The 12,935-nt window shown below is 31.5% G+C and overlaps 4 protein-coding genes across 7 annotated transcripts; 3 read left to right on the forward strand and 1 right to left on the reverse strand.

Moving 5' to 3' along the window:
* Positions 1–31: 31 nt before the first annotated feature.
* On the forward strand, positions 32–3,269 carry LOC125053406 (tRNA-dihydrouridine(16/17) synthase [NAD(P)(+)]-like). 3 transcript variants are annotated; one of them, XM_047654757.1, is made up of 9 exons: positions 32–52; positions 171–509; positions 605–764; positions 856–1,051; positions 1,132–1,380; positions 1,452–1,707; positions 1,896–2,069; positions 2,350–2,506; positions 3,136–3,269. In XM_047654757.1, the coding sequence occupies exons 2-8, from the start codon at positions 294–296 to the stop codon at positions 2,494–2,496; spliced, it is 1,398 nt and encodes a 465-aa protein (XP_047510713.1). In that variant the 5' UTR covers positions 32–52; positions 171–293; the 3' UTR covers positions 2,497–2,506; positions 3,136–3,269. The 3 variants fall into 3 exon arrangements, with proteins under 3 accessions (XP_047510713.1, XP_047510711.1, XP_047510712.1); XM_047654755.1 differs by lacking the exon at positions 3,136–3,269 and having other exon boundaries at positions 2,350–2,689; XM_047654756.1 differs by lacking the exons at positions 32–52; positions 3,136–3,269 and adding an exon at positions 87–104 and having other exon boundaries at positions 2,350–2,689.
* Positions 2,842–4,232, forward strand: LOC125053407 (palmitoyltransferase ZDHHC11). Its single transcript, XM_047654759.1, has one exon. The coding sequence runs from the start codon at positions 2,904–2,906 to the stop codon at positions 3,939–3,941; it is 1,038 nt and encodes a 345-aa protein (XP_047510715.1). The 5' UTR covers positions 2,842–2,903; the 3' UTR covers positions 3,942–4,232.
* Positions 3,989–5,921, reverse strand: LOC125053408 (bax inhibitor 1). 2 transcript variants are annotated; one of them, XM_047654760.1, is made up of 5 exons: positions 5,703–5,921; positions 5,180–5,406; positions 4,755–4,981; positions 4,333–4,521; positions 3,989–4,136 (listed from the first exon to the last, which is right to left on the reverse strand). In XM_047654760.1, exons 1-5 carry the CDS (start codon positions 5,747–5,749, stop codon positions 4,104–4,106), a joined length of 723 nt encoding a protein of 240 aa, XP_047510716.1. In that variant the 5' UTR covers positions 5,750–5,921; the 3' UTR covers positions 3,989–4,103. The 2 variants fall into 2 exon arrangements, with proteins under 2 accessions (XP_047510716.1, XP_047510717.1); XM_047654761.1 differs by having other exon boundaries at positions 4,351–4,521; positions 5,703–5,920.
* Positions 5,922–6,279: 358 nt separating this feature from the next.
* Positions 6,280–11,026, forward strand: LOC125053405 (pre-rRNA 2'-O-ribose RNA methyltransferase FTSJ3). The gene is made up of 10 exons (XM_047654754.1): positions 6,280–6,441; positions 6,555–7,312; positions 7,407–7,568; positions 7,675–7,764; positions 7,911–8,072; positions 8,344–8,545; positions 8,761–9,021; positions 9,344–9,538; positions 10,047–10,246; positions 10,511–11,026. The coding sequence occupies exons 1-10, from the start codon at positions 6,375–6,377 to the stop codon at positions 10,952–10,954; spliced, it is 2,541 nt and encodes an 846-aa protein (XP_047510710.1). The 5' UTR covers positions 6,280–6,374; the 3' UTR covers positions 10,955–11,026.
* Positions 11,027–12,935: the final 1,909 nt, after the last annotated feature.

Genomic DNA, 12,935 nt, shown 5'->3' on the forward strand with positions numbered 1-12,935 from the left:
TTTACATAAAATTATAGAACTACATAGTATTTACTATTTAGTAACTAGGAAGGTAATACATATAACTTCGAAGTATATTGTATAGTGTTATGGAATACAAATAAGTATTTTTAACACCTAAAATCTATTAATTAATATTCAAAATTTTCAAATAAAAATATATTTTTCAGATTAATGACATGATTAACAATATAGCAATTATTAATTTAAACAGAAGAAAATACATATACATATGTATAAATAGTTTACTTTGCAATTAAATCTCGTTTCATCAATTAATTAATAAAAGCATCATGTCATGTGAATGGTTTGAAAGAATTGGACGACCACGATACGTTGTAGCACCTATGGTAGATGCAAGTGAGCTCGCTTGGAGGTTACTAAGTCGGCGACATGGTGCCGATTTGTGTTACACACCTATGTTACATAGTGCTATTTTTGTAAAAGATGCCAAATATCGCAAGGAAAATTTCACTACATGTCCTGAAGATCGCCCTTTAATTGTTCAGGTAACGAACAGCTAAAGTTATTGTTGAGTACATAAAATTTAATTCATAAACTTAAAAATATTACTTGAGACCCATACTTATTTCCTTCATCACAGTTTTGTGGAAACAATCCTGAAACATTGGCTGCTGCTGCTAAAATAGTTGAAAAGGATTGTGATGCTATTGATATTAACCTTGGTTGCCCGCAGTCCATTGCCAAACGTGGAAGATATGGAGCATTTCTTCAAGAAGACTGGGATTTGTTGAGAGACATTGGTATGCAACTAAAAGTTATTCCATTTATCTCTTGACCATAGTTTTATCTATGCTAATAACTTTTCATTAGTAACATTTCTTCATATTTTAGTTTCTACAATGTCTAAGGCAGTTTCAGTACCAATAACATGTAAAATAAGAATTCTTGAAACCATAGAAAGGTCAATAAACTATGCATTAATGTTACAAGAATCAGGATGTAAATTACTTACCTTACATGGAAGGACAAGAGATCAAAAGGGACCACTGACAGGTGTTGCTAATTGGGATTATATCAAAGCTGTTAGGTTAATCTCTTGTTAAAATGAAACAAGATTTTGTTATTATATAATATAAACCATTTTTTTAATATTGTATTTGCTTTTAGAAATGCTATGTCCATTCCAATGTTTGCAAATGGGAATATTCAATGCTTAGAAGATGTATTCAGATGTATAGAAAATACTAAAGTTGATGGTGTAATGAGTGCCGAAGGAAATCTTACTAACCCTGCAATATTCAAAGGTATAAATCCAGTTTCATGGGATATAGCACTGGAATACCTTGATTTAGTTGAGAAATATCCATGCCCCACATCTTTTATAAGAGGCCATTTATTTAAAATATTTCACAAAATGTAAGTGTATTAGTTTAACCACAAATACCTACAAGTGTTTAGAAAAATAACAAGGATTTTTGTTATTCTAGATTTTCATATCCAGAGAACAATACTGAAAGAGAAATTCTTGCTACTGCTCAAAATCTGGATGATTTTAAAACTGTGTCTCAGATGCTTAAGGACAAATATCTACCATACCACCTGGGTGAACTTGTATTTAGTAACAATGAAAATCTAACTAGACAAGGTTTTAATTTGATATTACCTCCATGGATTTGTCAACCATATGTCCGTATGTCTCCAGAAGCTCACACAGAAAAGATGGACAATATAAACAAAAAACAGGTAATAATGAGAATTACTTATAATTAATGCATAATATTATTTATTTAATAATATATTTATCGTTTGATATCAACCAAATTATTGATTAGAAGGCAAATTAGTACAGCTATTGGTAATTGTATTGTATGTTATAATTTTTTTTGTAAATGGATAGGAAATTTTTATAACATATTACAAATTAATTTTAGAACAATAACAGTGAAAGCAAGCGAAGTCTTGAAGATCTAGAAGGCAATCCTATTTCGAGAAAGAAAATGAAAAAATTGTTGAAAACTATGAGAAAACCAAATAAAGCAAACTCTGAAAAACAACCCCCTAGAACTGGATATATATGTTCCAATAAATTATGTCCAAATCCTCTTGTAAGTTGAAATTTTTTCATAAATATAGAAAAAAGCTATTTAGTTGGACGGCTCATTGGTCTAGTGGTTAGAAAAAAAAAAGTTCTTGAAAACTATTAAACTTATGCACTATTGAATTGTTTTCCCTTACTGTATGCATATTATATTCTTGTTTTCCTTAGACTGCTTATAGGCAATCTTTTTACAGCCTATATTATATTAGTTTATTGACAGATAAATAACAAATATGTATACTTTGCATGTTAGTATATATAAAAAACTGCAATATTTTTGGTTTCAGGGAGGAAAATGCAGCTATCAATTTTGTAAAAAGTGTTGCCGTAACAAATGCTATGAGGATGATCTTGATTGTAAAGGCCATGGAATACTAGTCCACACAAGGAGAGAAACTGCAAAAAAGTTTGCATCTGAGAATACTATAGGTTAAGGCACTATGTGTATGTACATACTAAATATGTTTATCATAATTATTGTAAAACAATTTAATGGATTGAATGGATGTAAAGATTTTATACTTATGTAAATACAAACAGAGAAGACAAATTAGTTTAAAAGTTACTATTTTTTATTTCTTTTTATTTATTGTATTAATTTTTAATTAAATCGTATTTACAAGGTCATGACCGTGTTTATAATATACCGTTTGCACATCTATTTGTTAATTCATATATTACAAACGTTTTATACTTAAAAAAGGTAAAATGTAGTTATTTTCTCTATTATACTATGTTTTCTTTGATCAGTTGCGCGCGCATTAATGATGACCTTATTAGAAATACTTTCCTACTTTGTTTTTAAGCTGTGACCAAGGCAACTAAGTTTTTATATTCACAAATGGGCGGAGGTCATGTATCTAATCAAAACCCTAAAAATTTGCGACGCATTAACGGATTTCAACTACCCTTAAATTGTTTACAACTTTTTGCATGGATGGTCTTAATCGGAACGGGATTAATTAGTTTTCTTTTTTTCATCGAGATCCAACCCCAAAAGTATAAATTAGCGGCCTTGATTATCTATGCAATACTATATGGTTTACATATTGTAATTCATATTATTGCTATAGGACGAGATCCATCTGAACATGAGATTCGTAAGCGGGAAATAACCGAGGTACCTGAATTTGATCGAAGTTTACACGCTCATGTTATTGAGGATGGACGATGCCACCTTTGTAATATCTACACAAGTGATAAGAAGACGAAACATTGCGGAATTTGTAATAAATGTGTTTATAAATTTGATCATCATTGCAAGTGGTTAAATAATTGTGTTGGAGGTCGAAACTACTCGGCCTTCATTGGGTGTTTCATCACTGCCTTATTTATCTCCGTATTTACGTTGTCTCTTTGTGTAGTAGATTTAGTTATTTTTTTTACATATCCCCCTAGCTTTGGAACGCCAGTTTCATATTTGATTAACTGCACAACTACAAATGCTTTTTATCAACAGAATTGTAAAAGTTCCATATTTTTGATTTTATTTTTAATTATTTACTTAGTTTGTAGCTTTGTTATAACATGTGCGTTGTTGCATCTACTGTGTTTTCATGCGTACATAACACTTTTGGGTATATCGACTTACGAATATATTGTCAAAAACAAAAGATCGCCATTAGAAATACGATGTCTATGGATGCCTAACCGTAAATGTATCAGTAACAAACGAATAAAAAGAGAGACTGACTTAGTAAGAAGTGAACCAAATGTTGCTAATTTGGTTGGAATAATAATTGATTATGAATTAGAAAAAGCAAAAAAACTTTTCAATTATGGTAAAAATAAGGTTCATCCTACACAAAGTACAGATAATGGGCTGGAGAGCAAGGTTCATATGCAGACTGGTGCAAGTCCTACCTTACCCAAAAGCTAACAAAATATAGTATAAATTAATATCTACAAGGAAAAAATACTATAAACTTAATGGTTTTACCCTTTATTGATAATACAAGTAATTTAGAACAAGATAAATAAAATTATTATTTAAAACACCCACATTTTACCAAATGCTATATAAATTTCTCTTGAGCGATATTTAATCACGTTTGCGGCGACGGTTTTGCTCCTCCTGTAATTAAGTATATATTTATTATTTGTGAATGTTTATTACAGAAGACACACATTATTTGTATATAAAAAGAAAAATAAAACTGTTTTCTATAAATTTTTATGCCTTATGAATTATTATTCTACCTAAAATAAATTTACATGTTTAGTTGTAGTATAAAGGTGAATAAAATTTTTCATAAGCATTTAACTTTTACCGTTTCAGTGGACTTCACCTTTTGTGTCAAAATGATGACAAGACGTCTAAACATTCCAACGAAATCAATAAACAGCTCTAGAGCATGTTGCACAAAGTCCTTGCTGCCCATGCGACGTTTCTCAATAATCAGTTGTGTGTCAAATAAGACAAATCCACACATAAGCACAAGACCGAGGTAAAGATGAGCCTGAAATACAAACATTATTGATAAAAAAATAACAAGAACCTTAAAAACACCTTTAAGGCTGTGTATTCAATTTAAGTTTGAGAATGCATCAAAAGATCCACCTATCTAACCTAGCCACTTTGCATATTAATAAAACAAATCATAAAATATGAAAGACTTCATAAGCTGCTAATTCAAAAACTTCTGTAGTTTCAGTAATCTTTTCTACTTTTAACATACTTATATTTACTTACTTGGTAGATGAACTGAGACTGCAGGAATATATTAGCAAGAGACATGACAAACATTGATGAAAATAATGTCATCAGAGTCCCTCCCAAGAATAACCAACTGCCACGCTCAGCTAACATTGCAGCAATTGAGAAGCATACAAATACCAGAGTTGTTCCCAACAGGGCTGTTACAATTATTGATGGGTCAACAGCACTAACATACTCTAGAAGTGGTCCCAAGCTCATACCTAAAATAGTAGATAAGACAATTTATGTTTACAATTAATCTTTTAAATATAAGGAGAATTCACCTTTTATATATATTGAGTCAATATAGTTTAAAGTGATGCAATTTTGAGTTAAAAAAAAAACACACATTTGCTTCCTGCAAATCAGGTCAGGTGATCTATTAATAAAAAGGTGTGTATTATATTTGATGTAAGTACCTGAGGTTAAACCAAATCCAGTCAAATATCCCAAACGCAATTTTGTGTTTTTACCATCATCTGGGGTTGCAAGCAACATCAACATTAGACCTGCTCCCACAATAGCTGACAAAAATCCTGCTTGGAATCTTGTAAACATGTCTACATAAACACCAACTGATGCAGCAGTGCAAGTCATCATCAAAGTCCCATAGACATTTTTAAGATGTTGCCTAACTGGGGGCTCCCTTTTAAATAAGAATAGAGAGTTAGGTAATCTTAGGTATAAGAGCAAATTAACACATAATTAAGAGTTGTTTTTATCATTTTATGCATAATAGGTATCACCTATCGTGTAAAATGTTCTAGAATAATGGCGTAAGTTGTATGAAATAATTCTTACGCTACGCAATTTGAATTTACGTTCGATATGTAATCATGCTTCAGAAAAACTCGAGGTCAACATTAACTTAAATATAAAATTTATACACATTTAAAATGCTAATCTACCTTATTACATTACAAGAAAAATAATTATACTTACAAGCGATTTTGGAAGGAATTTATAAACGTTTGTATATTTGGAGCCATTTTGCAGAATTATTTATGGAGAGTAAAAATTATTAAATTAAAGCAAGTAGTTTAATTCCTAAGTACGAATGTCAATAGGTACGTAATATTTAGAGTTTATTTTTAGAATCGCGCACCAGTATTCTTGTTCACACAGACTTTGAAAAACAAAACTATATACGAAGGATTTCACCTAAGAATTATCAATTAAGATATTTGAGAATTGACAGTTGACGCTGACAACTGACACTAGAAGCCACGTTTACTTTTAACATGACGTCAAAACGCCGCCAGACATGCATAAGTGTTTTTCGATTCTCACCACAGCTGTAGGATAGGCCAGAATACTATAAGACACGGACGAAAAGATGTCCCTTATATGTAAAAGAATGAATATACTAAACACTTTATACTGTATTGTACATATACCTAATAGATCAAACATTAATTATTAAATGAATGTAACGAAAGCCACGTCTGATATTGTTAATATATACACAATTTGAGAGGTTTTTTATTTGTCAGATGTCATCAAAGACTATAATATACAATAACCTATTAACCTAATAAGGTTGTCATTTTATGTCGTATGTACACTGCGTGAGGTAACCTTACTTTTTGTAATGGTGAGATAACATTTACGAAAATGGGAAAGAAAACAAAAGTAGGAAAGCAAAGGAAAGATAAATATTATCAGCTTGCGAAGGAAACTGGTAAGTTTCACCGTTCGGGTTCATCGAAATTAATATACCATGCTACGTCGGTATTACTAGCATATATTAAATTATATTAACTGTTTTCTACTATTTGTATTTTTTTTCATTAGGGTTTCGTTCACGCGCGGCGTTCAAATTAATCCAGTTAAATCGAAAGTTTGGTTTCCTTCAAAAATCACGAGTATGCATAGACTTATGTGCAGCTCCGGGTGGGTGGATGCAGGTGGCTCACCAAAACATGCCTCTTTCAAGTATTGTCATAGGTATAGACTTGTTTCCAATAAAGCCTATTCCAGGCTGCATAAGTATTACAGAAGACATAACAACTGAAAAGTGTAAAACAGCTATAAAAAAGGAAATCAAAACTTGGAAAGCAGATGTAGTACTGAATGATGGTGCTCCCAATGTTGGTTTAAATTGGATTCATGATGCATACCAGCAGGCTTGTCTTACTCTTAGTGCACTCAAATTAGCCACAAATTTCTTGAGACAGGGTGGATGGTTTGTCACAAAAGTATTTAGATCAAAAGATTATCATGCTCTTTTGTGGGTATTAAAACAATTTTTTAAAAAAGTTCACGCAACAAAACCTCAAGCTTCTCGTAACGAGTCTTCAGAAATATTTGTGGTTTGTCAAGGGTACATTGCTCCCGATAGCATTGATCCGAAATTGCTAGATGCTAAATATGTGTTTGAAGACTTAGAAATAGTAAAGAAAACACACAACAATATCTTGCACCCTGAAAAACAAAAGAAAGCGAAAGCAGAGGGTTATAAAGAAAATGATTACACAACACATCATAAAGTCATGCTGTCTGAATTTCTGGCTAAAGAAGATCCAATTGACTTACTCCAAGAATGTTCAGAGGTACTACTTTCATTTATTAAATTTATTAATAAATTATTCACTATTATAATTTCTATGAATCTAGTATGCAGTTTATTAACCAGAGTTATTTTAGATTGTCATTGATGATGAAGATGTGCATAATCATCCCAAAACTACAAAAGAGATAAAGGAGTGCTGCAAAGACATAAAAGTATTGGGACGTAAAGATGTAAAAGCAATATTGAATTGGTTGAAGCATATTAAAGAATCTAAAAAAACTAAAGAACCCACTGAGGTAAGTTGGCTCAATTATTTATTTACATTAGATAAACATAAAATATTATCTTAGTTACTGATATTCTTAGTTTAATGATATACACCAAAACCAAATTTAATTATAGGAAAAGGCGGATGTTGATGACAAGGAGGAAGACAAAGATGAAGCCGATAAAGAAGAAGAAACTATTGATGATGAAGTGGCTGAGTTACAGGTATCATTAACCCCTTGCAGATTATAATAATAATAATTATGGTTTAAAGAAACAAAAAACATACCTATTATGATATTTATGATTAGCATTACAATTAAAGATAAATTATTCTGTAAAAATTTTGTAATGCTTATTTATTTACAAAGGGTGAAGAAAAAAGGCTATTGAAAAGAAAAAGAAAGCAATTAAATAAACAAAGACAGAAATTGGCTGAAAAGATGAATCTAAAAATGGTACTAAAAGGCGATGATGGCCCAATATTGGAGAGCAATGATATGTTCAGGTTATCTGATATTAAGGATGTTAAGGTTTGTATTGAATAAGTTTGTATGTTTTGAACTATTAAAATCTAAGGCAATGCAAAATTAAGGTAATTATAAAAATCTGGATATTTGAGAACATATTTTTAGTGTGTTAGTAAAAATAAGAGATATTGTGTTATCTTTATAGTTTAATAAGATACCTCTTTAGTTTTGTCACTTTAATTCCAATATTTACCATATATATTTGATACCAGGCTAAAATGAATAGTTGTAATAAATATAAATGATATAACATATAACAATCTATGAATTTCAGCAATTAAATATGGTTATTGATCAAGCTCCGGATATTGTGGCCGAGGCCAGTGATTCTGATGATGAAGGGAAAGTAAAACAGAAATACATGAAGTATGATGTGGAGGACTCTAAGCTTGACTCATCAGGACTCTTCTATAAAGACTCTGACAGTGAGCTTGAAATGGAGAGTGACTCGGACAATGAAGATAAGCAATCTTTAGGTAAATAGTTTACTTAAAACATTTTTTTCAGTAACGAAAATCAAAAGCAAGTCCTCATTTTAACATCAGTTGTTTTTATGAAAATATCTGACATCTCTATATATGTATATAGTATAGGGTTATATATGAATCCTCTTGAAGTTTTTTTATATGTACATATAGATTTTTAAAAAGTTATTGACATTCCAATACACACAATTACTTTTTTGTTTAAGGTTTTTCAGATTCCGATAATGAATCTAAGGACATTGACAAACTTACAAAGCTTAACACATTAAGGAATAGTAAATTAAAAGCGACACCGGCTAAAGCCAAGAAGAACCCTTTACTCACAGACTTAGATGACACTGATCCTGTATCAAGAAGGTCTATGAAGGCTGAATTGTGGTTTCAGAAGGATAGTTTTAAGGATATTGAAAATGAAGAAGACGAGGGAGTGGATTTGGATAAATTAGCAGCAACACATAAGAAAAAAGGTGATAACCACTTGTTTGTGATAACGTTTACCCCCCATATGCATGATGCTAAAGTGAACCAATTTTCAGATTTTTATAAAAACTATTAAGCACTGGTTATTTATCACTATAAACCATCAACTATCGGTCCAAATTTAAAAACCGGAGACGAAAAACGATACCGTTTTATCTTCTATAATAATATTGTAATAACAGTTTTATCTCTTTAAGACACTTTTACGTAAGGTTACCTATACCAGACTCTCTGTTATTTTGGTGAAATTTGTGTCAAATTATTTAATTAAGGTTACTACTTTTATTTATACATTAATAATATTTATAGGTAAAAAAGTGGCAGATAGCAATATATCTGATCTGGGGAGCCAAAATCGGATGAAAAGAAAACAAAGTGACTCAGAAAGTTCCAGTGATGACAGTGAATATGATGTTGAAGAGAATGCCGCGCCTTCTGTCGAAAATGCTGGAAATAAAAGCGGCAAAGGGAAAGATGGATTTGAAGTAGTTTCTCAGGACCCAGGTAAGATTTTCATTTTGACCACATACACTTTATATCTGTGCCATGCCATCTACCATGACTTTGACAAACAACCGTAAACATGTAAATATTGGTTTGACAAATCTTAGTTCTGCTCGCTAACCACAAGGGGTGCTGTAACACACATTCTTAAAATAAGAGATATTGAATAAAACAAAGTTATAAAATTACGCCGTTATAATTCACGCTGAATCTAATTAGTAATGAATTTTGCTAACAGAGGTGACATGATTCTCTGTTAAACAAAACTAATTAAATATACTATCATAATGTGATTATATAGTTGGTTATACTTATAGAATATATTGTGGTGCATTATGTATCTGTATATAGATGTATATTATCTGCATATTAAGATTTTGTAAAATGCAATTCCAAGTTTTCGAAATCAGCGTTACTATGATTGAAGGAAAACTAAATAACAATGGCAAAAATAGAAGTTTTTTGTGAAGTTTTAGTGTAAATGAATTTAAATTATATGTATTTGCAGAGTTAAAAAGGTTAAAGAAATCAATGAAAATGGACGCAGAGACACTTGCGTTGGGCACAATGATAGCCACGTCTAAGAAGTTCAAACGCGACCTTGTTGACGACGGATGGAACCGATATGCCTTCAACGACAAGAATCTTCCAGACTGGTTTGTTGAAGATGAAAATAAACACATGAAGAAGGAAGTTGTTGTTCCAGAGGTATATTATTTTATTGCTAATTTAATGTTATGATTGCATTACGTTTTTTTAAATTATAATTTTGTTTTGTTATATGTATCTAAGTTGCGCTTTTACAATTCATACAAATTGAGTTAGACTGAACATAACAATAGCACTTTAAGATTATAATATAACAATTATTTTAATATAAAAAAAAACAATCAAAATAGTTTGGAATTTGGATAGATGATATAAAAAATCTAAAGATTTAATGATAAGCACTTTTTATTTATTTATTTCCAGAAATTTACGGAAGAATACAAGAACAGGTTGCAAGATATTAACGCGCGGCCAATAAAGAAAGTCGTAGAGGCTAAAGCGAGAAAGAAGAAGCGTATGATCAAGAAAATGGAACGTGCTAAGAAGAAGGTAGAGGCCGTTATGGATAATGCCGATATGTCAGAGCGAGAGAAATCACAACAAGTGAGACAGCTATATAAGAAAGCGCAAACCGAGGTTAAGAAAAAGGTTACATATGTGGTCGCCAAAAAACATACGACAGCTAAAAGAATGAAGCGACCCACTGGTGTTAAAGGACATTATAAGGTGGTCGACCCGAGAATGAAAAAAGATCTCCGCGCCCAAAAGGCTAAGGAAAAAACAAAGGGCCGCGGGAAGAAAGGAAATATCAACAAAACTAAAACTAAGAGTAGACCAGCTAAAAAGAAAGGAAAGAAAGCAAAATAGTGTAAATTACATATATAGAATGTAAGGATTATAATGAATATTGGTTTATTTTAATAAACTATTATTATTTTGTACTCTCTTTTATTCATAATGAGTTTTATTTAAAGTATTGTAAATTTATCAACATACAACAATAGTCTAAAATAGATTATCGGCAAAATAATGTTGCCGACAAATATTTTATCTAAACTATCAAAAAACTCACATATACCATATACTAAGTATAATTGCACTACCTTGATGAATATTAAATTAATTAATTAATCATTTGAAAACCTTTCATTTTTATAATTGACATTCGGCAGTGTCATACATTGAGTGTCCTTTACAATATGGACGAGATAGGTCTGATTAATATAGGCACTACAAGAGAGATATTGTATTAAATTTTTATATAACCTACAGCTACAAAAATGTCACGGGTCACCGGTTACATTAAGAACTTTAGCCAGATAAAACTTGTAGGCGCAGATATAATTTTTTTGTAGATTGCACAATGAATTTTAGCAGTATGATACAGCATAGACGTGGTATTAAAAATACAATAATACAAGTTCATGGTCGAAGATATTTAAGTGTATGTGCGTCACTCGGGCCTAGTGGCTAGAGTTCAGGGACAGAAACGCCATAAATGATATCATTCGTTGTTCGACCTTGATGTTATTCTGATTCGCCTCGTCTACGGCGTCTGCTTGTTAAATATTTTATATTTCGCATTTTTATCCTAATAGCTATTTTAAATATCACAATGAAACAACGTAATTTCATAGTTAATAAATTGGATTAGATTTAAGATTTATTTAATACTATACAACAATGAGAATTTTTAATAATACTCCGACACAATTTTAATAATCAAATAATAAATACTTATTTACCTACGTAAAAAGTCTGTCATTTTGCTTAGTTTTTAACATCAGAGGCGTCCTTAGTACTGGACTTGTGTTATATTATGAATAATTATTTATATAGATAATAAATATAAAAATACGTGAACACAAACACGACCAAAAGTTAGATATTTTTGGCTTCGTTATTTGATTATGTTTACTGGGAACACAAAAATTAGAATAATGGTGGCAATGGGTGGAGTGGTGTGAGACGGTGGTGGCAGGTAGGCGGTTGGGTCGCTATATTGAGCGCGCGATCACGGCCAAGGCCATTACGTCGTCATCCTCCGAACTGGGCCTTAAATGTTATATTATTTACTTAAGCTGAGGGAAATACGAACAGGCTTTTTATTCCTATGTCATATATAATCATACCATATTATGTGAAGATCTGTAACAACCCTAATAGGGCAGGCTCTGCATCAGTTTCAGTGAATTATCTTTTATTCATTCAACATTCAACGTATAAGTAACAGGAAATTAATAAATGATAATAGGGATAATATACAGGGCAGCGAATCGAACCAAAGGCAACCTTTGAGCCCTAGCATACAAACGTACATGACAAACGTTTTAAATTTAACATTATTTCACTTATCTTTAAACTTGCTTGTGATATAGAGGGTTTAACATATATTTTAAACTGTAATTCTTCAAAAAACATCATGATTAAAATGTGTGGTTTTGCTTGAAAAGAAAATCACTAATCTAATCGACAAATTTCATATAACACACAAGTGTTTGTATACCTATGCCTATTATGAGGAAAACGGCGCATTCTGGATTAATTGAATTGCGACCTTGAATTGTAAATTTGAGCATGGTGGGCGGTGGAGTGACGTCCGTGTAGGCACGAGGCAGGTAGGAGGCAGGGTGGCGTGACCTCGCCTCGACAAGGTCGTGGGTGCCACTCCAACTTGTTCACCCCACCCATTCCCAGTACTCTTCCATAACGCGCAGGACTTTCTGCGTATTGCTATACCTAATCGACAATATAGAACCGCTATGACAGGCAGAATCACGTTTATTAAATTTCTTCATGTCTGAACTAATTACAAAAGTATTTTTAAATATTACAATATAATTGTGAT

This window comes from Pieris napi, chromosome 10 (genome assembly GCF_905475465.1).
Source record: "Pieris napi chromosome 10, ilPieNapi1.2, whole genome shotgun sequence".
NCBI lineage: Eukaryota > Metazoa > Arthropoda > Insecta > Lepidoptera > Pieridae > Pieris > Pieris napi.

Bases quoted from the DNA above. Each gene is read 5' to 3' on its own strand.
- LOC125053406 (XM_047654757.1), top strand. From the start codon at position 294: ATGTCATGTGAATGGTTTGAAAGAATTGGACGACCACGATACGTTGTA. The intron at 510-604 runs GTAACGAACAGC...CCTTCATCACAG, and splicing joins ATCGCCCTTTAATTGTTCAG to TTTTGTGGAAACAATCCTGA. The intron at 765-855 runs GTATGCAACTAA...TTCATATTTTAG, and splicing joins GGATTTGTTGAGAGACATTG to TTTCTACAATGTCTAAGGCA.
- LOC125053407 (XM_047654759.1), top strand. From the start codon at position 2,904: ATGGGCGGAGGTCATGTATCTAATCAAAACCCTAAAAATTTGCGACGC.
- LOC125053408 (XM_047654760.1), bottom strand. From the start codon at position 5,749: ATGGCTCCAAATATACAAACGTTTATAAATTCCTTCCAAAATCGCTT. The intron at 5,407-5,702 runs GTAAGTATAATT...CTTATTTAAAAG, and splicing joins AATTCCTTCCAAAATCGCTT to GGAGCCCCCAGTTAGGCAAC. The intron at 4,522-4,754 runs GTAAGTAAATAT...TTTGTATTTCAG, and splicing joins AGTCTCAGTTCATCTACCAA to GCTCATCTTTACCTCGGTCT.
- LOC125053405 (XM_047654754.1), top strand. From the start codon at position 6,375: ATGGGAAAGAAAACAAAAGTAGGAAAGCAAAGGAAAGATAAATATTAT. The intron at 9,022-9,343 runs GTGATAACCACT...TAATATTTATAG, and splicing joins AGCAACACATAAGAAAAAAG to GTAAAAAAGTGGCAGATAGC. The intron at 9,539-10,046 runs GTAAGATTTTCA...ATGTATTTGCAG, and splicing joins AGTAGTTTCTCAGGACCCAG to AGTTAAAAAGGTTAAAGAAA.